Here is a 26,443-nt window from a genome sequence, read left to right as displayed (position 1 = left end):
GAGTTGTATCACTGAGCAGACCCTTGACTCTCTTAAAAGCCGTACCCCAGAGTGATGTGGCATTTCGAGCCAATCAAGGGCGTTTCTAGAGAAGAACTCAGGCAGAGGGAGAAAATCCAGAATTATAATAATTAAAAGAACAAGAGCTTTGGAAGAATGATAAGTGCTCTTGTGTCAGGGCTTCAGCCAAACCTGTACCTGGCAGAGGCTAGAAAAACTTTTCCTCGGCACAAGTTACCCAGGAGGAATTTCTTGCACCTTCCAGTCCTGCCACCAACAGTGGCTTTAAAGGAGACTAGATGGACCACTGGTCTGAGCGCGGCATTTCCCACAAGATCCTATAGGTGATTAAGCCAGCTGATTAAGAGGGAGAATAGTCCATAACTGCACACGGTTTTGTTTTCCCCGGTACACGTACTACTTTAGTATGGAGACCTTAAAGCTTCCCTGGTGCCCCCCTTCAACACCTCACTCTCCACTCCCTGTGTAACCGCCGTCCTCTGCTTATTTTACAGCCCTCACTAGGTGAAAGGTGCCCTAATGCAAAGTTCAGCAGCACGAAATCCACACTTCCCCTTGCCTCACGCTGTTCAGCGGTTACTAACGAGTGGTATTTTAAAAGGGTTACCCCCAGACGGAAGCTACGACCTTCGGCCCAGTGCCCTGAGGTTGGACTTTCCTCCCACAGCTAATAAAGCAGCTGTGAACGTGACTCCTGGGTGCACAGGAAGCTGTTGAGTCTGACACCACAACAGATCATGCACAAACAGAAGGGGAAGTAGCCAAAGTAACCGGACACAGTCCAAGTAGAGAGCCTGAGCAGCCTAGGGGCCAAGGGGTTGAACACCATCCAGACCTAGGAAGAAACAGGGCTCGCTCCAAAGCATTGACTGTTCAAATGTATTTGTAGACCAAGGGTTCGTCTACCCTTTGAGTGGCGGTTGCAATGGTGTGATGGGCCAGCTGCCTCTGGTATGCACCTAGCATGTCAGCCAGATCCAGGCGTGGGCCAGCTAGCCTCTCCCACCCCCATACACTACTATTAAGCCCACTAGATCAGACAGACATTCTGTCTTACCCCTCAAGCTCTGCTTGAGCTGGAATTGACACCTCCAGCACCACATGGAGACACGTCCCAGGAGTGAAGGAAAGGAAGCTGGGGGGCAGGGGTGACTGAGCACAGGGCTAGTTCCTATTCGTATTTATTCCTCTTTATGCTGGACCAGCAGGAGGCATTGGGTAAGGGGGTGGAAGGTTAGAACAAGCAGAGAGCGAGCAAGGGGTTGGTGGGGGCAGGGAGAACGATGCAGGCCGTGCGAGGACTGAGGCAGAGGCTGGTGCAAACAGCCCATCAGCACAGAGTAAAAGCTGTCTGAGAGCTCTCAGTGCTGCACGTTAGCTACGGACATCACTTGGGTTCAAGGTGACTGGAGCAAGTAATACCAGCTGGGCATCTCCCTGCCTCACTGGTGCCAGGAATGCCCCTCATATCTCCAGAGGCTGGAGTCTGGGAGGTGGGAGTGCTAAGACCCAAGGTCTCGCTACCATTTTGGCAGAAACACCCATCTATTCCATCTCAGTAGAGGGGCTGGATGTTATTGAAATTAAGGATTAAAGAAGATCTGTGATGTCTAGTGCAGGATGCAAGAGCCTCTGCTTCAATTTTGCTGCAGCAGACCAGCTTAGAAGGAAGGAAAATACTCTTCTGTATGCCAACTAGGCCAGCCAGATCAACGAGATTTGGGAGCAAGCTGGAAAAGCTCTTACAAGCCTCATTTGGCATGAATGGTGCAAGGCTGCCTGCAGCCACATTTGACTTTGCTAGCAAGCTAATTGTCAGGTGCTTGTTTGAAATAATAGCATTAAGCAGAGGCTGTTTGCAGCTACACTCTTTGCTCCTGAATGGCTTCAGCAAAAGCTTAAGTAGCCAGCATTAAATGATACACATTCAGAGTTTTGAATGTGCATCTCTTCTGACCAAGCAGGCACTTCATAAAGCTGAGCACTATAGGGTTCATGTGCACAAACACTGGTTCACATTCACAAGCACTGCAGTGGTTCTCAGACAGGGGGTACCTAGAGGTCTTCCAGAGGATATGTCAACTCATCTAGATATTTGCCTTGTTTTACAACAGACTACATGAAAGCTCTAGCAAAGTCAGGAAAAACTAAAATTTCATACAGACTATGACTTTATTTATACTTTCCTATATAGTAGATCAGGGTTTCAAACCTGAGGGGGGGTCATGATATTTTTATAATTATATGGTAAGCAATTTTTCAGTAATAGTGTGCTATGACGCTTTTGTATGCGTGTCTGATTTTGTAAACAAGTAGTTTTTAAGTGAGGTGAAACTTGGGGTACATAAGACAAATCAGACTCCTGAAAGGGGTACAGTACTCTGGAAAGGTTGAGAGCCACTGGTTTAGAGAGAGAGAAAAACATTGTAAGTGTTGATGTGCACCAATGCTGATTTCACTCAGGAAAATTCCCCATAAATGAAGACCTTTACTTTATGACACAAGACAAAGTTATGCAATAATCAGATTGTAATGATCATAACTAGATAAGCAAGCAAGGATTAGCAGAGCACCCTTGGGGTAAGTGGACTCTAGAATACAACAAGGCAGTCTGGTGCTATCTAGAACCACTAGACTAACAGAAACAGATAACTATTAGTCACAGCACCTGGCCCAGATGGACATTATCAAACATTAGGCCTCGTATAGATCTTCTCTTGACTGAGACACCCCAGGCTGCAGAACTCCAGAAATTGTCCTGGGCCTACAGTTTACCAACACTGCTAAGCTTGAAGAACTCCTGCTTCCAGGACCAGTCATTAAGTCGTAGCAGACATAAGCCTTCCTAAGCCAACAGCTTCCTAAGCTTATTTCTGCCCCACTAACTGATGTTATTCTGTTCCCTTACATGCTAACCTCACTAAATATATTCCCTACAACTTTGGCAGCAGGTCAGTTTTGTATCCGGCATGATCTTTAACAGAAAGAGAGAAAGGACACAGGATTCACGTCTAGCTTCCTCTGCTTCCCAAGCCTTTGCAGTTTCGAAATACAGTACAACCTCCACTATGTGCATCTTGCAGCACAGACAGCCTAGTGACCAAGCCTCACTTCTCAGAGACTTACGGTACTAGAGTTTGGTCTCTTATGCCTAAGACTTCGTAAGTGCTACCCAAGAGATGCAACAGCCCACAGCCGTGAGTATTCCACTCAGCAGCATAGCAAACTTGGCTACAGGGATGGCCAAAACCCAACTACAACATGACTGACTGGCTTCCTTGCTAATTCACAAAAGGTTTTACCATTCCTCCCCCCCACCCCCGCCCCATTATTGGAGTTAGCCAGGTTCTCCTGTAGCGTGCTCCTGCACATTTGCACTCAACTGAGTGGGCTCTTCAAGCACTGTTCACGCATTTTAAATATTTTGGATTTAACAGTTATTTGGATTACAGTAGCAGCTAGAGACGCCATTGTGCTAGGTGTTGTACATGCATAGCAGCAAGTAGGAGGAACCCCATCCTTAAGGAACTTAGAACTTAGAGAGACGGGATATGTAAAGAGGCCAAAAACAGAAGCATGGAGCTGAAGTGACAGTGAAGGTCACAGAGCAGGGCCATGACAAAGCTGGGTGTAAAGCTGAGATCTCTGGCCTCACTCCTGTACCTGAGCCACTAGATCACACAGCCTCCATTTTATACCTTGTTTCTAGTGCCAGATACCCAGCTTAGGAATACTTCATTCATAGCAATTTGCTTATGGCAGAGATAGGAGTGTGATGGTGGTGGGATGGGCAGTAAGTGCTCCCCCCCACCCAGGATGCAAACACTTTACATGGTTATGCACTTTAAGCAGGTTTGCTTTTAAATATAAGTGTTTAGTACTACGGCACCTTTCACTGTTACAAAACTAACATGTTGGTGGGTTGGGTAGATCAGAGCAGCAGAGACCCAGTAGGAGAATTAAACACGGATTGTCAGCTGGAGGCAGATGGTGAAGATTACACTGTTGCTCAATGATCATGGGAAAGATTCATACAGGGCAAAGTTCTGCATCACACAGTGTGATTTCCCTTAATTAGGCAGCACAAGGGATTCTTGGACCCTTCCTATCTCCCTTGTGCACTTTACCCAGTATGTGGCTGTGCAAGGGCTGAAAAAAATGTGAACAGCACTTGCTCATGGTGTATTTGCCCCCCCAACATCCCTCCTCTGAACTAGCTAAAGCGGTTCACAAGCCAGGGGTCAGTTTAGGGAGTCACCAGCCTGAGTAGCTGGTTTTAAAGCCATTAGCACCCTTGCTAACAGGTTTTTAATACTGTAGGATTTGAGCACCTTCCAGTAGGATATCTGTACTTCCTCCTACTCCCAAGCAGCCATGGGATCAAACACTGTCCTAGTTCCTGATGCTTCCCAAGCCTACATCCCTTATGTGCCAGCCTAGTCGCTGGCACCTTGTTACGCCTCTCTCCCTGGTCGCATGCCTCTCCCTACAGGTATAAATGCCATCTCACGTGGTCATTTCTGCCTTTTAAATGCAGCCTCCTGTCCAGATCAGTAGAGCGAGCTTGGCTGTCACTACTGTTCAGTCACGTGGTGACAGGCAGCCCAGTGAAGTATTTCAGTGGCAGCAGTGGGACCTAGACAAACTGAGCAAATTTTGATCTGATTTCAGAGAATGTGATTAGGGAGCCAGAGCTGGCTCCTGCAAGCATTTTAGAAGGAGGCAGTAGCTGGTCTGGTATCACCCACATGCACACTGGAGAGTATGGATTACACTGGAGCCATGCGTATGACAAAGTGAACGCCATAACACATCTGAGTCCTGCCATTCATGGCATGTTTAGCTGCTCAATACTTTGAGGAAGTGGTCTCAGTCCCTCCATACCCAAGGTAATCCCCACCCCCCAATCAGCATCCAGCAGCTCTAATACATATATCTTACGTTGATATAAAGCCTTCCAACCTAAAACTAGCGTTTGCTGAACTCCCCCACAGCTGATGGCTGTGCCAGTTAACCCAGGTTCTAATTAGAATCATTGATACACACTTCTGCAGAGTACTGGTCTCAGATCACACCCAAGCACACATCTGGCTGATTTTAAACATTGAACAATCCCTGCCTGTCCTAAGCAGGTTTTTAGGACATGGTAGTTCGCACCTTAACTCTGCCCATGCTGGCTCATCACTATTGCCAATACCAGCCTATCTGCTCTATGATGGGAAAGCAGACACTGTCTAGGCAGTAGATCCAGGAGAGAACAGGGGTGTTCTTACCCACTCAAGTTAATCAGGCCCACTACAATATTAGCGGTTTACAACACCATGGTATGCTCCTGCCTCTCAGTGTTAGTAGCTAGGGGCAATGTCTGCATTAGCCTTGGGAAAGCTTTTCCAGCAGTGCTCAGAGCTTCAGCTTTACTCCTGGGCTCTGCTGTTTTAAGGCCTGTCTTCCAGCCGTGCTCAGAGCAGGTCTATGTGATTAACATTCTGGGGGTTGTGCAGAGAACACAGCTCTTTTGGGAAGTGGGAAATCCATAGCATGGAGGGAAGGACACTTGCTATCACCAGTGGAGCTAACCCAGCAGCAGTGGAAAATGATAGCCAAGCTCCTAACACAGACAAGGCCAAAGTACCAGGAATACGGTTCTTGCTTAAAAGGTACACATGGCTTCCAATCTCTGGAGAGAAAGGGCTAGTTGTGTTGTTGGCTGTTTGATAGCCCCACCCTGCCTGGGGGTGGGGAGGAAAAGCTACAGAAGGCCTTACCCAGTCATGTAACAGGCATTTTTCAAACATGCTTCAGAGGGTATGGCTACACTGGCGATTTGCAGCGCTGGAAAGCCTCCACCTGCGCTGCAATTAGTAAGTGGCCACACCTGCAGGGCACTTCCAGCGCTGCAACTCCCTGGCTGCAGCGCTGGCCGTACACCTCACTCAGCATGGGGAATAAGGATTCCAGCGCTGGTGCTGCAGCGCTGGTCATCAAGTGTGGCCACACACCAGCACTGTGATTGGCCTCCAGGGTATAAGGTGTATCCCAGAATGCTTTTATAAATTACTCTGTTTTGTTATGCAGCCTCTTTGTTTTGTTGTGAACGAGCTCCATTGCCGTTGCAGTTGCCGCTTATCTAAAAAGCGAACAGAACTCCTGTTTGCTGTGATCATCTGTACCTGGCTGTAAACAATCACATGAGATTGCAGGCAGGGAGGGAATGAAACAGCGGGGAGTCGTGTTGGCTGCAGGCTGTTTGCAATTAAGAGTTAAGACTAAGGGGTTGGAAACATGTTCTGATTTTTCAAGTCAGGAAGCTAAACACACAGTGTTGGCTCCAAAAATCCACTCTCTCCCCCCCCCCCTGCTCCCTGTCACACTAGACCCCACTCCACCCCCCTCTTTTGAAAAGCACGTTGTGGCCACTTGAATGCTGGGATAGCTGCCCATAATGCATCACTCCCAGCAGCGCTGCTAATGCTGCAAATGTGGCCACACACCAGCGCTGGTAGCTGTGAGTGTGGCCACACACCAGCGCTGCTCCTACACAGCTGGATGACCAGCGCTGCAAACTACCAGCGCTGCAAACCGTAGGTGTAGCCATACCCTAAATGTACCAGGGCCACTTGGCAGCCAAGGTACCTGAGTGCCCCTGTTTGTTTCCTTACATGGGACAGCCATGGTCATTAGGTATGTGATGCTGCACAGTGCTAGATAACCAGGACTTTGTCCCCAGCTCTCTATAGGGGTGGTGGCCCCAGCATTGCCATTGAAATGGGATCCCACCTATGGGAAAGCTCAGCTGCCTTATACCCTTATCATACCAGCAGGAGTGTTCAGTCTGACAGGGATGGATAGCATGCCTAGACCAAGCATGCGTCCTGCTGGAGGGAATGAAGACCAGAGGACAGAGACAGAGCTATGTACCAAAGACAATAGATGGGGAATCATTTGGATACACAAGAGGACTCGAGAGCCCAGGATGAGAACTACACATGCTGCAGTACTGCAGCCTGAGTAGCTGGCACCATACCAGCATTCCTGCATGATGCGGCGAGAGGGATCTGCGGCCACAGATTTGACAGCCCTGCCTGAAGGGGTCCTGCCCATTTGCCACTTTGGATTTTTGTAAGAGCTGTGCTCTCTACACACGTCGAAGAGGCAGGTGTCTGGTGCTGAGACTTCAGGGTGAGAAGACAACCCAGCCAAGACTGAATCCACAGCCAGTGGAGGACAGCCAGAAGGATCAAGCTAATTGCTTTTCCTCTGTTTAATATCCTCTTCCCCCACGCCTGCTTGCTGCATGACATTGTGTCACAGATGTTCTGATTCTGTGCTGAATCAGTTGCTGACTTCACATTCCACTGTTTGTGCGGCTGATAAACAACGCTTATCTAGGGCCTTGCATGCAGATGGTGACTCAAGGACCAGTGAAGTAGCAGTACACGCTCTCTAAGGTAGCTGCAGGGAGATGGCAAGTCAGCAGGGAGTCATCTGGGCTAAGAAATCCCATAGGAGGTGTTCAACAAGCTTTACGAGAAAACCCTGGGAGTTACACTTTTGACAAGTTATTGTTTGATGTGCTTAGTTTTGTAGCTATGCTTCTGATTGCTAAGGCCAGCAAGGATCACCATTAAAAAGCCAACAGATGTCATCTAGTCCAAGTATTCAATATTATGAGGTATAGTATGTGTTAGCAGATACTGGCTTTAATAGCTACCACTGCATTCCTAGAATAAGCACCTTGAATGACCTACCCTTCCTCCAACAGGCATTCTGAGAACAGACCTCTTCCCAGCTCCAAGGCCTCTAGTCCTGAAGAGTCCCTAGCTGCACAGCAGGGTTACTTCCATGTATGTTTTCCCTTCCCATGCACTTGCCAGTCCTTCCTCTCCTCAAGCAACCAGTCTAGTTGGATCAGAATTATTATTAGCTGGGGGACTGGCTGAAGGGGCAGGAGGTGCACAGGCTAGAGCAGGGGTCTCAAACTCAAATGACCACGAGGGCCACATGAGGACTAGTTCATTGGCCTGAGGGCCACATTTACTGACACCTCCCCCTGCTGCCCTCGACCCTGCCCCCACTCCACCCCTTCCATGAGGCCCTGCCCTGCCTCTTCCCACTCCTCCCCCGAAATCCTCACTCCAACTCTGCCCCATTCCTGCCCCCAGGGGTGCAGGAGGGGTGCAGCAGGGGCTCAGGACCAGGGTGCAGCAGAGGCTCAGGGCAGGGGGTTGGGATGCAGGAGGGGTGCGAGGGGCAGGCTCCAGCCTGATGCGCACTGGGGACAGGGCAGGCTCCCTGCCTGCCTGCCCTGCCCCTATGCCGCTCCGGGAAGCGGCCAGAACCTGGGGAAGGAGGGGCGCAGGGGGGGTGGGGCTGTTACTTCAGGCACCATCCCCAGCAGCTCCCATTAGCCGTGGTTCCCCGTTCCTGGCCAATGGGAGCTGCTGGGGACTGTGCCTGAAGCAACAGCCCCCCACACCCCTGCGCCCCTCCTTCCCCAGGTTCCAGATGCTTCCCAGAGCGGTGCGGGGGCAGGGCAGGCAGGAAGCCTGCCCTGCCCCTGGTGCTGGTTGGGCCAGAGCTGCTCTGGGTAAATGCTGGAGGAGGGCGGGCGGGGGCACGAGGAGCTCGTAGAGTGCAGAAAATAACCCCGCAGGCCGCGTGTTTGAGACCCCTGGGCTAGAGGATCAGAGAGCACTTGGAAGATGAAGAGGAGAGCAATTCCATGTCCAAGACACACCCACTTCCCCAGTGCTGGAGTCCCTCCCAAATTAGCTACAAATACTTGGCAGCCTGCTCCACTTCAGCAGTGGCCATTCCCTGGGGGTGCAGGTCCATTGTTAGAGATGGAGACCTTTCCTCAGCTACTACCTACACATCTGCTGACAGTGCTGTGAAGTGGAATCCTGCTAATTCCAAGGTCTTGTACTGCAAAGTGGCATACAGGGCACCTTGAATTCTTTAGTTGTAAAGTGCTATGCTGTAGCTTAATGAAAACTGGCAAGTCTCAACCCCGGCTATCAATAACTTGAACAGCATCTCAGGAGCCCAGGGACAGAACAGCTATTTATGGAGGCTACCAGGTGATCAAGCAGGTGCAATAAAAATTATTCTTGCCCACCCCCCAAAGGACTTTTTGCATATTGATAATAAAATTAAAGTTTAGAAGTGATCACCCCCTGTTCCACCAGGGAGCCTTACAGGCAATGGACTGGATCTTGGCCTTAGGTAGTGTTCTATGAAATGAAGAGCACAAGCTGCAGAGGGGATAGCCTTCACTTCACACATGTTCTAGCTAGTGGGGAGGGGTGAACAGGAAAAGCCATTGTTTATAGGATACTCTTGTACCACCAGATTTCTCCAAGGCAAACTGATGCCTTGAGTCAATGGAGTCATCTCAGAAACCAATGACATTCCTATCAGGATCGATTAGGGATGCACCAAGTTTGCAATGCAAACGACAGACTGTTCGGGGGAAATACACGTCACATGGTGAGATCCTAAATAAAGCACATTTTCTTATCTTGGTTTTTCAGTTTCAGATAAAGTAAGGCCCTGTGTACAGAACAAGAGCTGGTTTCCTCATGTCAAAGAGGGTTTTTTGTTTGGTTGGGTTTTTTGTTTGTTTTTTTAAAAAAAAACAACCAAGAGGTTACCACAAGACAAATCTTTAAGAGGAAGAGAAGAGCCCTTTGTACAATCAGGAGTAGAGCAAGAAAAGGTTATTTACCCGTACTGGAAAATAGTCTCTGAAGTATCTCCATATGGCCCAGTTTCTGACCCACTGGGATCTTCTTCCACCTTGGGGAAAAGAGGGAAGCAAGTGCAGTTTGAGAATATCAGTAGCAGTTTGGAAGGGCAACACCACTGATGCCCATTAGAAGATCTCAGGACAGCACAGATGCCCTGCAGCCCTGGGAGGTAGAGACTTGCACAAAAGCATGTTAAGGCCTCGTTTTCAGACGTATGGAGCACCTGCACCTCTCCTTGGCTTCCACACTTCTGAAGAGAGTCAGGCCTCAGGCAACAACTGCATAGCAGAGTTGACAACTGAACCCCAAAGTACACCCCCCAAAGTTCCAATGCCATGTAAACACTAGAACTGAAAACAAGGGTTTGTAGTATTAAGACATCCATGTTTACCATCTTTTGCATCAGTTTCTTCCCCCGAGAAAGTCCCATTAGCTCAGCCAGGATCTTTTTGCATTGAAAGCTATGTCGAGTTAAAGTCTGGCTGAGACATTAAGTCTTTAATGCCTGGTGGTCCTAATTGCCCTCTCTGGCTACAAGAGCCCTTTTTTCCTACTAAGAAAGCTTATAAGCATGGGGAAACTGTATTCAAGTGTGTCAACTGAAGTAACCTGATCATTCTCAACTAGTTTCCACAGAACAGTAGGTCAATATACACATCTCCCATCAGACAGGGACTCAAACCCCATGACATGTGCATCACTAACCAAAGCAGCCCCTTGATCTTAACTGTAAAGACTTCAACTTCCCCTGGGCTTTTGTCAAGTCAGGTTTTAATTTGGCTTGCAAGTTTTCAAACAGGGACTTTGGAATCTCATAAGAAAATTGAGACAAGTAATTAGCTTGGGGAGCACCTTGCTACAAGAGCTTAGTTGGATTTGGAGAGGGGCTACACATTTATAAGGATAAGAAAATTTGCGGTCACTTCCCAGGACAACAGTTAGGCAGGATATACGGGCTAGTCTACACAGGGAAGTCAGCACGCACCAAGCTAGAGTGTAAGTTTAAAGCGCATTAGCCGCGCTGCACTAATTCCCCGTGTGGGCACTCCTGCACACCAACAATGCCCTCATGTGCTTTAGCTTTGCACACTTCCAGAGTGCATTAGGCTGATGTGCACAAAGGCATACAGTATGCAGCCACACAGAGTTAGTGTGGAGTAACTAGTATGCACCAGCTACTGCAGGCTGCCCCCTACCATGTACAGACAAGCCATGTTATATGGCAAGCCAGCCACTAACTGAAAAGAGTTCTATTCCCTGCCTCCTCCCAACACACAGACATTTCCATAGCTGTCTGTTATGAGGAGCTTTGCACATTCTGTGGCATATGGCATGTCCTATGTAAAGCCTCTTCCACACTAAGAAGAGGCAGCATGCTACATTTGACGACTTACCTTTCTTTGGAGTATTCCAGTCAAACACCAGCCATGCCAAGTACACAGCTGCAATCACCCAGCAGTCTGTACAGAGTATGTACATGAGGATTACAGTGCATGCCACACCTGGAGTTGCCAGAGGGTCAGGGAGGAGATAAAAGAAGGGAAATGGCATTAAAGTCTCATTTTTGCAGAGCAGGTATCTCTATCAGCATTAACACCCCTTGACTTTTGACCCTGACATACTTAAGGATTTTTAAACTAAATCAGATTTAGTTGTTACAGATTAGTGACATCACACTGAGACTAAGCCTTTGGCAGGGCCGAGACAAAGCTTCATCCAGAGCAGCCTACTTCAGAGCAGTTACTTCCCTGTCCCTGCCCCAGAGTCCACAGGTTCTCCCTCTACTGCAGCAGGCTCCCTGGGCCTCATGAAGAAGAGATTCTGCTGCTAGTTCAATTTTCTTGTGTCACAGGTAAGACTCTCGATACACTGGATATTCCCCAACACAAAAAGTTCTTCTCACACCCTTGCACCAGGCTGGGACTTATCATACAAGAGCAGCAAGCATTGATTTTAAATTATGAGAGGGGGAAAAAAATTCCATCTATGTCCCACCAACACGTCTGGAATGAAAGAGGAAATTCAACTGGAAGCTTCCGGCAGGCAGTATATAGTCAAATACTTCCAGTTCACTGCCAACAGGCATGCTGATGGTGGCTCAAATCAGACTTGATGAGTTGGACAATGCAATCCAGGTGCTCAGAGAGAGACTAGCCAACTTTGATGTACTTCAATACTAGCGATTATTAATCAAGAAAAAACTAAAATGCTTCTCTTCCTCCCACTCAGAGCTCCTCTTAACTAAGCAGGTATTAAAGCAGGAAGGAAAAGTCTTTGCAGCTGATATGATGGGCGCACAAGTGTCACCTATAAGACAGCGAGCTGCAAGCACTCCAGTGAGTTCTACTGGACAGGAATCTCCAGAGAAGAGTCACATTGCAAGAGGTCATTAAAAATTAGACTGAACAAAGCTTGGAATATATGGTAAGAAGCAGCCCATCAGTGCTGAGGAGATTGGAAAGACCCATGATTCTATATTCTTAGAGTGGCTGTCACTAGAAATGCAGATTGGATACTTTTTTCCACTACATTTGGAGCATTCATGGCAAGACATTTGTTATCTGCAGAGCACAGACTGTACAGAAGGAAGGATTTTAAAAGAGATCTGCATCTTTGTGCTCCAATACCTACAGATCAGCCCTACTTACATGTGTGTAGTAATCCTTCCTATGTGTTCTGTTTATCTAGCCATAGTAACACCCTGTTCTTAAGCAACAGAGGGAGACCCAACAGGTTTTACCTTAGCTGTTAATGACCATGATTTGATTTCTGCCAGGACAGTTTTAATCAAGAACCTTCATTTTCAAATGAAAGTTATTTCTTACCCATGACAAGGAAAGTAAGGACCCATTGCAGCACAGATATAATCTGAAGTTGCTTCTCTACTTTGGACTTGGACAACCAGGATAAATCCTGCAGAGCAGAGAGGATGCTTGACCCAGTACCTAAGAACAGAAAAATAAAGATAAAAATTACTCTGTACATCCATTTAGAACAAAGCCTCATTTGAAGTGAAAAACAGAAGGTATAGAACATGGAGTTCTATGCTGTATTACAGAAATCACTTCTAGTTTAAGATAACTAAACCTGATTTATGTAGTTTACATTAGTCTCTTGGATGTCGTCTCATTAAGGGAAAAAAGCCTGAAGAGGAAACCTGTTATTCTATAACTAAACAGAGCTGTTCTATAAATGCTTGCCATGACTGTTGCAAAGCAGCAGAAATCCTCTTCAGTGCTCCCAAGTCCAGAGCTTCCAACCAAAAACCTCTGTAATAAACATTAAAACTCCAAGTGTCCTTTCAGCCTCCCTAGTACTTTGACATTTACATTACAAGCCAGTGATGGTCACACTGCAAGGCGTATTCATACATCTAGCGGTTTGCCCCAGGAACCTTTTCCATACCCGACTGCTAATTGCTGGGACACTCTGAGGCCAAAGGCAACTTGCTCAGTTTCCTCAGTTTACAACTTGTGAAAAAAAACTAATCATATATTTGTAATCCTATGCTAGATCAAGCCATTGAGAACTATTCTTAAAGAGACACTGTCAACTTCATGTTTGCAAACAGGCCAATAAAGCAAAGCACAAAAAGCAAACAAGTGCACTACATTAATCACTATCATTCAGACATTTCCAGATTTTTTGCACATAAAAAGTTATTTACAAGTAGATTTTTGACTCTAAGCAGACAGCTGGAAAGTTACACATTTACAGATCCATCAAGACCAGAAATTCCAAGTGTAAAGGAATTTGGCTTCTGGTTAACCATTCACAACAAGCTTTTAAAGTGTATACTATGCGATTGGTCAGCGTCCAAATCTTTCGCGTGCAGTAAGTACCAATAGGTCTACAAAGCACTGACCAGGAGTGTAAAAGCTACAGAAGTCAGTGACAGATTACTGGTATAGTATGAATTTAGGGGAGAGTTCTACACTACAGCAACATGTGCATGCTTTAACCAAACATCAAGTCCTGATTAGTTTATAAGATAAATGGTGGCATGAACAAGTGACAAGGAATATACTGCTAACTACTTCATAGCAGATTTAATCTAAGACTAGCTGTTCATGGCTTGCCAAGCAACCTCTAGACTGAAGGAATACACTTGCAGGTGCTAGCTTGAATATGATTTCTATTAAAAAAAGTCTTGTTTGTTTCAATAGAAGCTTGAGATGTAGCCTTACAATTAGTTTGATTTAAGACACAAGTGCTATATGCCAATGTTAGCTAGAAGCCAGTGTTAATGCACAAGTACAAGCACAAGTATCTTTTAAGCTTTCCTTCGAAATGAACCATGTAATGTTATGTGAAGTCAGATTCCATAAGAGGTGAGAAGTGTGTTTGGTGACACTGAACTATTCCATAGGGAGAACTAGTATGAGAGTTAGTAATTGGATAGGTAGCTTTCCTCCTATGGCAGGTCACTGGCCTGAATCTAGCTCAAAATGGCCATAAGGCAGACAAGCACTGACAGCTTGTGAGAGGAGCCTCTGTTCAGTTCCTTAAGGACATGTTAGTTCACAGTCTATACTAATTGGTCCCCTTGCTGGCAGTCCCAGCAGAGGCATTAAGGACTGAATGAGTATTAAGGCACAGAGGAACAGCACAGGGAAGGCCATGGGGATGAAGTCTAGTGTAGACTTCAGACCCCCTCATTATCCAAGACCTGTGGGGATGTCCCAATTTACTGGGAGCTGTGTCTAGAAAGACATGTGTGGGGGACAGAACTCACACAAGTGTCATTGTCAGGGCAATAGGCATACAACTTTGTAACATCACATATTTACTGTCTAGAAGATCTACTGTCTAGGACACACCCCAGCTACCCAAGCCCCTCCCCACACAGGGCACCTGTCTCATAGTACTGGGAGGCCACTGAACCCTCAAGGATCTTCCTCCTCCCCGCTCTGCAGCTGTCACTGGGGGGGGGGAGAACGACAGGATCTCTGCAGGCATCAGGAGCAAGAAAACGAAGCCCCTTGCTCAGTTATGGTGCATGTGCTCCAGTGTCATGGGGGCTGTGAAGATGCCATTAAGGAGTCAATGGCACTTCCCAGGGCCTGAGGAAGTCCTAATTGGGTCTCTTCTCCCTCCCCAGCCCAAATTAAGAAGGCATCTGTAGCGCCTCCCATTATTTGTGTTACAGCAGCACCCAGGTTCCAGTCAGGACCCCACTGCAGTAGCTAGTGTGCAAACAGTGGAACAGAGGCTACCACAGGTCACCCAGCAGGTCAGTGAGTGCACTGTCCACTGGAGCACTTTGCCTCTGGATGGTCCACCCAGCAAATCCTCTTCAGCTCACATGACTGAGGAGGGTGACTCTGCTTTGTGGGGGAAGGATTCACCCCACCCACCTCCTTTTGAGGTCATTACTAGACAAATCAGAGGGAATCCTTATGCTGGAATGTGACCAATCTAGTGAGAGCATGCAGACCTTCTACAAGTTACAGTAAACACACTGCCACCCGTCACACTGGAGGGGGCTCCCCTGCACTTACAATTCACACGCAAATACAGTCAGATGCAGGTCCAAATTCGGAGGACAGAAGTCGCAAGTAGCTAACCAGAGACATTGCAAGCATACTAGACAGGACATTAGAGGCGGCATAAGAGAAGGGAAGCAAGCTTTGCCTGTTCTGAAGTGCACTATTTAGAGGGATGTCAGGTTTGTAGTAGTTAAGTTTAATTGAGAAGTTAATGAATTTGAAGTAGTTTCCAGTACAAAATTGGACCCAAAATCCAACAGAACATGGCAGAGTTTTAGAACTGCATTTTTATGTTCTCTCCCTGTTGCTGTCAAAGACTCACAGCTTCTCCTTGTTTTGAGAAGCTTGCTGGTGCATTTGATGAAGATGTGTGTAAAGCTGTGTATATGGGGAGCATAGCTCAGTGGTTTGAGGACTAGCCTGCTAAACCCAGGGTTGTGAGTTCAATCTTTGAGGAGGCCATTTAGAGCAGGGGTCAGCAATTTTTCAGAAGTGGCGTGCTGAGGCTTCATTTATTCACTCAAATTTAAGGTTGCACGTGCCAGTAATATATTTTAACATTTTTAGAAGGTCTCTTTCTAGAAGTCTAGAATATATAACTGAACTATTGTTGTATGTAAAGTGAATAAGGTTTTAAAAATGTTTAAGAAGCTTCATTTAACATTAAATTAAAATGCAGAGCCCCCGGACTGGTGGCCAGGACCTGGGCAGCGTGAGTGCCACTAAAAATCAGCCCATGTGCTGCCTTTGGCACGTGTGCCATAGGTTGCGTACCCCTGATTTAGAGATTTGGGGCAAAAATCTGTCTGGGGATTGGTCTGGCTTTGAGCAAGGGGTTGGACTAGATGACCTCCTGAGGTCTCTTCCAACCCTGATATTCTATATTAAACCTTTCAGTAATATACCTTGGAGTAATTTCAGCTGCTGCGAGTAAGGCTAGTCAGTAAGATATTCAAAGAGAAGTGCAGTGCCCTTTAAAGATACAAGACTCCCAGCTACTATTGGATGGTGGGGAAGCTTACCAGCAACTCTGCAGTAGTCCTTAGTGACTTTGAATCCCCTTACTATTTTAGTTATAAAGTCAGTTTGAAAAAGAGGTAGCACAGTACTGGGAGGTAGATGCTAATTCTAGGCTCCACTCCAACAACGACAGTGTCTTTCGACATGTTATTTAACCTCCCTTCCCCCCAAATCTTGCTTATCTTGCATGTGATCATGCTTCCATTTAAGTTGATAAGAAAAAAAACTCTATTGACATAAGTGGCAGCTGAACGGGGTTTCGATCTACAGAAGTGGGAAAATACTTATGCGATGTAATGGCATTGCAAAAATATTCGTAAAGAGTCTCTAGCAGTAACATCAGTATGGTTGGTTTCTTGTATTAGAGTTTAGATGCAAGACATTCATCTCACTTGTGATGCTAGCAATACCAAACCCCAGAAGAAAGTTAACGTAAGGAATATCTGCATGTTTATCAGCTTGAAGGGAATTCCATTAAGCCTGCCTAGCAACCTGTCCTCCCAAGAGGAGGGGCAACTTTCCTAACTGTGGATAAACAGACAGGTGTTCAAGGGGACACATCCAAAATAGGAACCAGCCCCTTGTCTGAAAAGGAGGCTGAACAGTACAATTCAGCAGATGCTAATCTGTAACTGAAGTCTAAAAGAATTCAATAAATTGCAGGCATTTAGAAGTCAGGCAGCGTGAATGAGACTATGCAGATTTAGGATTACAGTACATAAAATTAAGGGAAGGATCTTCCTTTGGTAGCGGTCACCTAAAACAGATAGCTTGACTAGCACTGCTTCTCAGGACCATTTTTGTTTTAGCATGCTAAAGAGGAATAATTGCAACACAATTGTAAAGAGACCAAGGCAGCAAAAGTATTTAACTTCTTAGCCTTGTAAGATAATTGGGGGGAAAAAAAAGAGGGGTCTTTATAAGTCAAATCAATTGTGGAATTGCAAGCCAGGCTACTCCACTGCCCTCTGCAGTGGCCATATTGTGTCAGGATATTTTGTTGAATCCTTTAAACCAAAGGCATCTTCAAGTCTGACAAGAGAAGGATTCTACACCGGCAAACAATGAAGGACCCGGCATTAGGGCATCTTATACCAGCGGTCCCCAATGCAGTGCCCACAGGTGCCACGGCGCCCACCAGGGCATCTATGTGCGCCCGCGTACTGGCCAGCAGACAAGCATCTGCCGACATGCTGCCAAAAATCATCATCATCAAGAGGCATCACTGCTGAAATGCAAAATCAGCGGCATTTCGGCGGCAACGCCTCTTGACATTGCCGCTTCTTGGCAGCATTTCGGCAGATGCTTGTCCGCTGACCACGGTCCTTGGTGGCTCATTGTCTGGTACCCGCCACCTGGAAAAGGTTGGGGACCACTGCCTTATACCATCCAGCAAGGTCTACCAGGAGTGTGGCTGTTGGCAAATCCAGATCTAGGAGAACTCCTACTGTTGTAGTTTTTGCAAAAGCCAAACTGCCTTAGTGTGAGTGTTAACAGAAGGCCTGCAAGGTACAACTAGAATAGCTCCCCTGCAATAATCAGAGTGGTACAGACCAATCTTGTCCAGCATCCTGCCTCCAAAAGTGCTGGAGGCAAAGACCAGGGCTGCCTGGGGGGGCGGGCGGCAAGTGGGGCAATTTGCCCCAGGCCCTGCAGGGGCCCCCACAAGAATATAGTCTTCTATAGTATTGCAACTTTTTTATGGAAGGGTCCCCCCAAAATTGCTTTGCCCCAGGCCCCCTGAATCCTCTGGGTGGCCCTGGCAAAGACCTAGCATACAGCCAGTTGTACAATACCTTACCCTGTGGGACAGTTTCCTCCTGGAGACAGCCAGCAATTAGTTTGTACCAGAAGCATGAAAACCTAATCCTTTTAATTTTATCTTAGTATATACTTCCTGTGCTGCTATTCAGAGGTATGTTTAATTACCTTGAGTAAGTCTCTACACTCTCCATTCTTGGAGTGGGTCCCTATCCTCTTTCTCCTGAACCAAGCACCTGTTTAATCCCGTTAGACTTGTTCTTCAGCATTTCCTGGATGCTATAAACAGATGGGCTATTTACTTTAGTGATAACCCCTAATATTGGGTATTGCCAATTGGCAATATGCTACCACCCACACACCCATGCTTGAAACTGCACTATGCATCATGTATGCTACGATCTGCCGCTTCACAGTGAAGTGATACATACTCCTGAGCAAATGCACAGCAATGAAAAGCTCAATCTCCTTCTGATAAATAACAGGTCACTAAGTGTTTGGTTTTCAGAAAGTAACTCAGTTACAAACATTAATCCAACAAAATAAAAACCTTTTCTGAAGTGTTTACCAGAAGTAATTCAGAGAGCTTTTCAAGAGGGATTACTCCGAAGTAGAACTGTAAGCTCAAGTTTGTGCTGAATGCTTAGCCAGCTTTTTGGCATGGAAAGTTTTAGATTACTTATTTAAAATTCTTAGTACTTTCCAGTCCATTAGTGTGGGACAGAATGATGTATTCTGGGATATCTAAGATGCTGCAGTTCATGGCAAGACTTCTTGGTAGTATTAGGTTTGTTAGGGATCCCAGAGGAGATTAGAGAATTTGTAAAGGTGAATTACAATATACCTCCAAGTTGGCTACTCTGCACAGCTTATTTATTGGTGGCATTAACAAGTCTTCCTTGTCCTCTGCTCATAGGGAATCTCCAAACAACTGGAAGGAGTTTGCCAAGGAGTCCCCTCCCCTGACCTAAGTACTAGAGGTCATAAATTACATGAGTAACAGATGACAAATTTTGACTTGATCAGAAGGACTGGTCATAGATCAGCCGTAAGTGTTATATTCTAAGCTACTAGTGTATAGTCTCAATATATTTCCCTAGAACTTAAGAAGAAAGACACCCCCATGGTCCCAGCATCCCCTTTCTGTTTCTGGAAGAGAATGAGACTGGTTCTATTTAAACACCCATGGTTAGCCCATTTATGAGGGGAAGCAAAGAAGACATGGACTGACCTGGTCTTTGATCACCATTTACATTAATCTCTTCCCTGGGTCCAAAGTTTAATCCTGCAAAAATAGGCGTTTCCATCTTCTACTGAAGCAGTAATGAAGACAGTTAGTAACTGTTCTTTGGTCCCATTTGCTATCTGCTCCACTTTGGAATGTTTACTGGCTGCGGTTATGGCCACCCATTCCAGAACACCATTCCAGGACTAGGACTACAGACAGCACAATCTCCCATCCAATAATATGGAGCACATTCTTAGCACTCATGCCAAGCAGGCAGAGCTCTTTGAGGCGACAGGATCAGGACACTGAACTACACCACTGCCCATGCCCAACTGCAGGAACAATTGAATCACTTCTCTACATCACCTAGCACTTTGGAAATTACCTGGGCAACAAGAGGGTTTCAGCATTTTTATTGAGGGCACAAAACTTAGGTGCATCTCCCTTGCTTTATCTCTGGCCAAAAACAGCCGAAAGTTTTGCAGAAAAAGCATCAGGCACCTCTGCTTGCAGTTAAGGAACCACACTACCTCCAAAATCCCCTCCAGTGCTTGTCAACTTGAAGAATAATTACAGAAGAACAGATTCCCTTCAGGCGTCAATATGTATGCAGTTGATGATTCTCTGTGACAATCACATGAGGCTCAGACACGCCCCCCCCGACAATAAATCAGAAGGACTAAGGAGAGCACCACCAGTAGCACTAAGCTCAGTGATTCATAGGTACTTATGGATAGATTTTTACACACCATTTTTCCACCCCATCCTCCTTTTCTCCTCTGGCAAATTCCATGAGATTGGATATTCTAATTCAGCTTGAGCTAGAATAGCAGTTATACAGCCACTGATCCTCTGTGGCAGGTTGCCCATTTCTAAGCATCTGAAAGATAGCCTTCCAGCAGGATTATGAACTGTGCCGGACTACAGTCTACAACTGGCATAGCCTTCATACGGAATTCCCTTGGCGAGAAGGATCCAAAGAGCTTTGGAGAGTAGATATGTTGCAATATTGCCTCAAGTACGGCATGCTGCTCAGACCTGGAAACAGACTGGTAGATCTTAAAGATTTCCTGAATAGTAGCATCCTGTAAAGAAGCAGATACTGAGGAGACTGGTGATGGAGAGTTACTACTGTCTGCCTCCACTTAAAGGAATAAGGACAGCCACAAAGAACTCCAGTGGCTTTACTGATTGTTGGAGAGGAACAGGTAAAAAAAAATCTGATGATCTAGGATATGGACTTGGTTGTGCCTTTTTGCCAGGCTTCGTCACTCCCCTCTTCAGTCAGATCACTCACCTATTCTGGTTCCTACTACAGCCTCTTCCCATTCGCACTTGGTACCTGAAACTACAAGCAGAACAGCTGTTGATCCTTCAGCCTTGTCCTATAGTGACTTTTAAGCCACCAGTGCAAACTCTAGTGAAGATGCTATTTACAATAGTGCATTTTCATTTGTACTAGTGCAGGGGTTCTCAAACTGGGGGTCAGGACCCCTCAGGGGGTCATAAAGTTATTATATTGGGGGGGGGGTCACGAGCTGTCAGCCTCCATCCCAAACCCTGCTTTGCCTCCAGCATTGATAATGGTGCTAAATATATTTAGCACGTGTTTTTAATTTATAAGGGGGGAAAATCACACTCAGAGGTTTGCTATGTGAAAGGGGTCACCAGTACAAAAGTTTGAGAACTACAGTACTAGTGCAAATACCTGTAAATCATTTACACTGGTGCCCTTACAGCACAGACTGCCCCAAGCAGAATTTATACCCAAAATAAAAGGAGAGGAGCCAGAGACTCCACAAAACAAAAAACTGCTAGATTTATGCAGATCACAGCTATTTTACAGGTTTCAGTTTTAGCTCTGAACAGTGCTAAAAGCCAGAGCATTATTATTGGAAGAAATGGCAGTAACCAAGGCCAGATTAGCCTGTAGTGCCTGGTGGCAAATGTCCAGGGCCTGGATCCAGAATGAAACCTTGCCCAGGCCAACTAAGCTTTACTAGGCATTGCACAAACACCTAGTGAGAGTTCTTGCTCTCATGAGGCTACAATCTAGATTGACAAAGTCAGGGGATAAGAGGGAACCAGAGGCAGACAGGTGAAGTGATTTGCCCAGTGTCACAGCAGATCAGTGGCAAAACTGGGGAATATAATCCAGGACTCCTGACTACTAGCTCAGTGCACTATCCACTAAATCACACTGCCTCTAAATTCCCTGTTCCCTGCCAGGTGAGTCCCACCGAACAGTTTCTGTAAAGAGACAGAACTCATTCCAGTGGTACAGGAGGAATCACAAGGTTGCACAGCTTCTCTGGGTGGGGCCCTTCTTGTTTTTACAGAACACGCACCCCCACCCACCCCTAAGGAGGGGGTGGGGGGACAGGGGAAACCGCTCAGCCTGTTGCCTGAACTGCCAAAGCAAAAAAAGCCACCCGGACTGTGCTGCCCCAAGAATGGACGGAAAGCCGCCCCTTAGCATGTGCTGCCGCAGGCACATACTTCCTCCGCTGGTACCTGAAGCCAGCCCTGGGAATCAGTCACTTCTGGTATTACAGAGGTGTGAACAGCTTGCAAGCTAGAAAGTGGTGACATTTAGTTAACTTGCACCATGAAGGAAGCTGCACTTACCAAGGCAATACCTTCCTTCTAAGGTGAAGTCACTTGTAGAAGAATGAGGTGTACTTGTGCCACCTTAGAGACTAACAAATTTATTTGGGCATAAGCTTTCGTGAGCTAAAACCAGACAGTCTCTATGCAAAAGAATAAATGGACACAAATCAGATGTCAAGAATTATAACATTCAAAAACCAGTCAGAATACTTCAGCCTAAATTACACTCAATTACAGATCTAAACGTCACAATACTAAACAAAAAAAAAAGACACCTTCAAAAACAGACTCCAATGAGAAACTGCTGAATTGGAATTAATTTGCAAACTGGACACCATTAAGTTAGGCTTGAATAAAGACTGGGAGTGGATGGGTCATTACACAAAGTAAAACTATTTCCTCATGCTAATTCCCCCCCACACACACAGTTACACCTTCTTGTCAATGGCTGGAAATGGGCCATCCTGATTATCACTACAAAAGTTTTTTTTTCTCCTGCTGATAATAGCCCACCTTAATTGATTAGTCTCGTTATAGCTGGTATGGCAACACCCTTTTTTTATATTCTCTGTGTATATACACATCTTCCTACTGTATTTTCCACTGCATGCATCCAGTGAAGTGGATTTTAACCCACAAAAGCTTATGCTCAAATAAATGTGTTAGTCTCTAAGGTGCCACAAGTCATCCTTGTTCTTTTTGCTGATACAGACTAACATGGCTACCACTCTGAAACTTGTAGAAGAGAATTTGCAAATGCATCAGTGCAGGCCTGAAGAGAAACGGACCTGCATGGAGAATTAAGGCAGCTTTCCATCTCTATATCAGATTATTTTGAGTTAAGGCCAACTACACTGTACATAAACCACAGGCCACTTTAAAATATGCACATGCCCTAAATACATTATTAACATATTGGCTCAGAATGGGCCTCACAAAGGAGGTGCCATTGTGGTCTATCAGGTCAGTGCTACATATTTGATGCCTTCCATGAATGATTTAGTCTTTTCTTAACAGAGTAAGTTAAGTACAAAAGTGGAGTATTGCAGTTTACACTGCACTGTCAGCTCATGTCACAGGCTCTCATCTCCAAATGGCACCTAGGGAAAACAACAACTCTGCTTTTGTCAGTTCAGCACTGAGAACACTACTGGCCCTTAATAAATAAAACCAAAAAGTTGTGCTAACCAGGACATCAAAATACAGTTGCTTTTCCAAGATCCTACAATCAGAGCTACTCACACAGAGCCCTGTATAGGTGTGGACATCTCCTGATTCCATACTGGAGTAACCCACACACCTCCTGGGTGTGGTGTTCTGTCCCCTCTAGTGGCACCGAGACCACTTAGAATGAATGAGTCTGCTACAGCCTTAGCTAAGAGCCATGGGGCTTTTAGCTCATGCCGTAGAGGCTCATGCATTTAGCTCCAGAGATCCCAGATTCAATCCCACCCATGGATGAGCAGGGACTGTCGGTGTTACACAGGCATCCACATCAAAGCTATTTGCAGGATTGGAGCCTAAAAGATACATGGAAGACCAGAAATCCAGAGGCTACAGTGGAGGGAGTGCATCTGCAATACAAGTCAGAGAGTGGGTCCTCCCCCAACCCCCAGCTCTACCCTGTTGGCAAAACCTGCCTGGACAGATCACTTTACCTCAGGGCCACTATTTCCTTTCCCACCCTTTGTCCAATGTCTACTCAGTTCTTCAGAGCAGGAGCTGTCTCAACAGGTACATGTTGAACACAATGGGGTCTCCAGGCCCCACTGTGTTACAGATCATCAAGTGTGGGCGATTTTTAAAGTTTCAGTTTATCAAAGTTATGTAAAACTGTACCTCTGTGTAAGCGCCGCACCACTGCTAAAAGGCCAGTAAACCTGTTTCTCTAAAGGGCAGAGAACAGGCTCTGAAGCGTAAACATTTGCACTTGCTAAGTTTATTGCTGCTGTACCTTCAGAGGCCTTGTTTACTGACACCCAAGGCAGCAGTAACACAAGCTTCCTCACATTACCTCAGGGTTGAGGTCACTGGACAGGCAAAGGTTTGACCCTCCCTAGATGGGGTGTTCAGTGTCTATAAAGCAGATAGTTTGTCAAGCTGGAAGTCTCCTTCAGGGCAGTGTCCTCACCACAGCTGAGAACCACCAACCCCATTTCACTACGGAAATGGGAGGAGAGTTTTGTATTGGTGGGTAGAGGTGAAAGGAAGTCTTAGCCACTAACCCTTGCTGCCCTGGATAAAAGCCTATTTTTACACTTAATCTTTAAGATGTTTTAGGGAGATGGACATCAGTCACTTCTTTCCAGCTTCTTCCTACTGCCACGAGTATAGGAAAAGTAGCATTTAAGAAACTAAATTAAGTTTTCACAGCTAGTTTCAATGAAATGGTTATTTGCAGCTGCAAGGCTGATAATAAAAGCTATTACATTCCTCTTCCCCTCGCACACAAAAACCCATGCGTTAAGAAAATGAGACCCTCAGGGGCTCTGTGTCAGGAACACCATCAAACCCAGAAAGACACTTGTGACAGGCTTTGAGGCAGCAGAGCCTGACAAACCCTGCAGCTTTTCCAAGGCTCACTGAAGAGTAGACACCCCCCCCACACACACACACACAGACCCCTGTGGAAGCCTCCCAAAGCTACAAACAAGGCATTTTTCCTTTCCTTAAGACAGTGGCTCTTTCAGGAGTCTGCTTTGTCTTGTGTGCCCCTAAGTTTCACCTCACTTAAAAACCCACTTGCTTACAAAATCAGACATAAAAAACACAGAAGCGTCACAGCCACACTGTTCCTGAAAAATGGCCAACTTGATCATTGTGTCTGTATGAAATTTCAGTGCGTCCTGACTTTGCTAGGGCTTTTTATGTAGCTTGTTGTAAAACTAGGCAAGTATCTAGAGGAGTTGGGTGTTCCCCCTGGAAGACCTCTGTGTACTCCCAGGGGTACTGCATCTCCCAGGGGTACCGCATCTCCCAGGTTGAGACCCACCACCTTAAGATACAGCCACACTGGTCCTGGGGGAGAGGGAGATGGCAGATGTAGCCTCACAACATACAGCGCTAAGGCTCTGGCCCCAACAGACCGCCCCACATGAAGAGCCAAGCAGCCAGCGCGCACCTGCCAAAGAGTCAGGCTACAGACACCCCTGCAGCAGGCATGTTATTCAGTCACACAATCAACAGGCAGGAAAGAAACCCCCAACGCAGCGCAGGGGCTGTGTGGGAGCAGGGGGCGCGCAATGCCTAACGCAGCAGCCAGCCCGCTCCAGACTTCGCACCGCTCACCGCCTCATGGTGCAAAACACCCCTCAGCTCCCCCCAGCCCAGCCCCTGGCACCCAGGCTGCAGCTCCGTGCCTGCAGAAGGAGCACCACGCCGGCCTCTTTTCCCCGTGCAAAGCCTAGCGGGATGGGACACCCAGGAGCTCAGACCGCCCCGGGAGGAAGGCGCTGGGGCGGCTGCGAAGAGGCTCGCCCGCGGCCGGTCCGTATACAGGCATATGGCCCTGCGAGGCTCGGGGACCGGCCGCTAGGAAGGCGGCGGTTACCTCGCAAGACGCCCGAGTAGGCGGCGATGATGGTCTTCATCATGGCTCAGCGTCGGCGCCCCCCGGGCAGGTCCATAACGCGCCCCGCTGGGCGGCAGAGTCCGGCCCGCTGCACCGCCCGCAGCCTGACCCAGCCAGCGCCCCGCACAGCCCGGCCGGCCGCGCCGCACTCCTTTATATCGGCCGGCCTGGGGGCGGGGGGGGGGGGGGCGCGCAGGCGCCCTGCCCGCCTCTCCCCGGGGATTGTGATGCAGCTGCCCGCCAGCGATGTGTGTCTGTGTGTGTGAGCTGGAGGGAGGCGGCGTTTGCTCCAGAGGGAGCTTTATGAAAATAGATATTTTGAAAAATGATGTTGCAAAAAAGCCCGTGTGTTGCAAGGGGGGGGGGGTGATTTCAGTGGCAATGTCTTGCAAGCGAAAGGAAATGCACTTCCACCCCCGTCCCCAGTGGTAGGTGCGTGGAGCCGGCGGAACGGCCGTGGGCGGCCCTTGGTGCTACCCGAACCGCAGGCAAGTTTCATGGAGTTCCCCTTCCCCCCTGCTGCCCGCGCCCCGGGGTCTGGCCCAAAGGCAGGGACTGGGCAGCAGGAGTCCGACGCGTGGGTTTCCTTCCTGCCCCTGCTGCTGACTCCTTGCGTGGCCCCAGTTCTGTATAGATGCAACAGCACCGGTGCGACTTTGCACTAGCTGCTTATTGTGCCTTGGTTTAATTTACTATGTAACGGGGGGAACAGCACCTGGCTCGTGTGAGAGCTGTGCAGTGTTATTTGTCATTTGTATTATTACTGCAGTGTCATAGGAGCTCTAGTCCTGAGCCAGGAACCTATTGTGCCAGGTGCTGTATAATGTGTTATGTAAAGGGCTTTCAGAGCCTTGGGAGAACAGCAATACAGAAGCCTCCAGATTACTGAGTCCCTATCATTTTCCACAAGAAGCTGTTGGATGAAAAAATACACGCCAGATAGTAAATATCTTGCTACTGTTGAACATACTTTTTTTCTTCTCTGAGCCGTACA

General features: G+C 47.0%; 1 protein-coding gene across 3 annotated transcripts in view; it reads right to left on the bottom strand.

Annotated features, from left to right (window-relative positions):
* Positions 1-25,615, bottom strand: part of DGAT2 (diacylglycerol O-acyltransferase 2) — a 37,450-nt gene extending 11,835 nt beyond the window's left edge. The window contains exons 1-5 of one of the 3 annotated variants that reach the window (XM_039539683.1): positions 25,429-25,615; positions 20,566-20,616; positions 12,596-12,715; positions 11,165-11,272; positions 9,749-9,819 (exon numbers count right to left, since the gene is read on the bottom strand). In XM_039539683.1, coding sequence (XP_039395617.1) covers positions 9,749-9,819; positions 11,165-11,272; positions 12,596-12,715; positions 20,566-20,616; positions 25,429-25,471 — 393 coding nt within the window. In that variant the 5' untranslated portion in view covers positions 25,472-25,615. Of the gene's footprint in view, positions 1-9,748; positions 9,820-11,164; positions 11,273-12,595; positions 12,716-19,271; positions 19,389-20,565; positions 20,617-25,428 lie in introns of those variants that run through there. The other 2 variants (XM_039539699.1, XM_039539692.1) reach the window with 2 other exon arrangements.
* Positions 25,616-26,443: the final 828 nt, after the last annotated feature.

The sequence above is a fragment of the Mauremys reevesii genome, linkage group 1 (assembly GCF_016161935.1).
Source record: "Mauremys reevesii isolate NIE-2019 linkage group 1, ASM1616193v1, whole genome shotgun sequence".
NCBI classification, from domain to species: domain Eukaryota; kingdom Metazoa; phylum Chordata; order Testudines; family Geoemydidae; genus Mauremys; species Mauremys reevesii.
The sequence above is the reverse complement of the archived record's forward strand: the minus strand, read 5'-3'. Positions and strand labels throughout refer to the sequence as shown.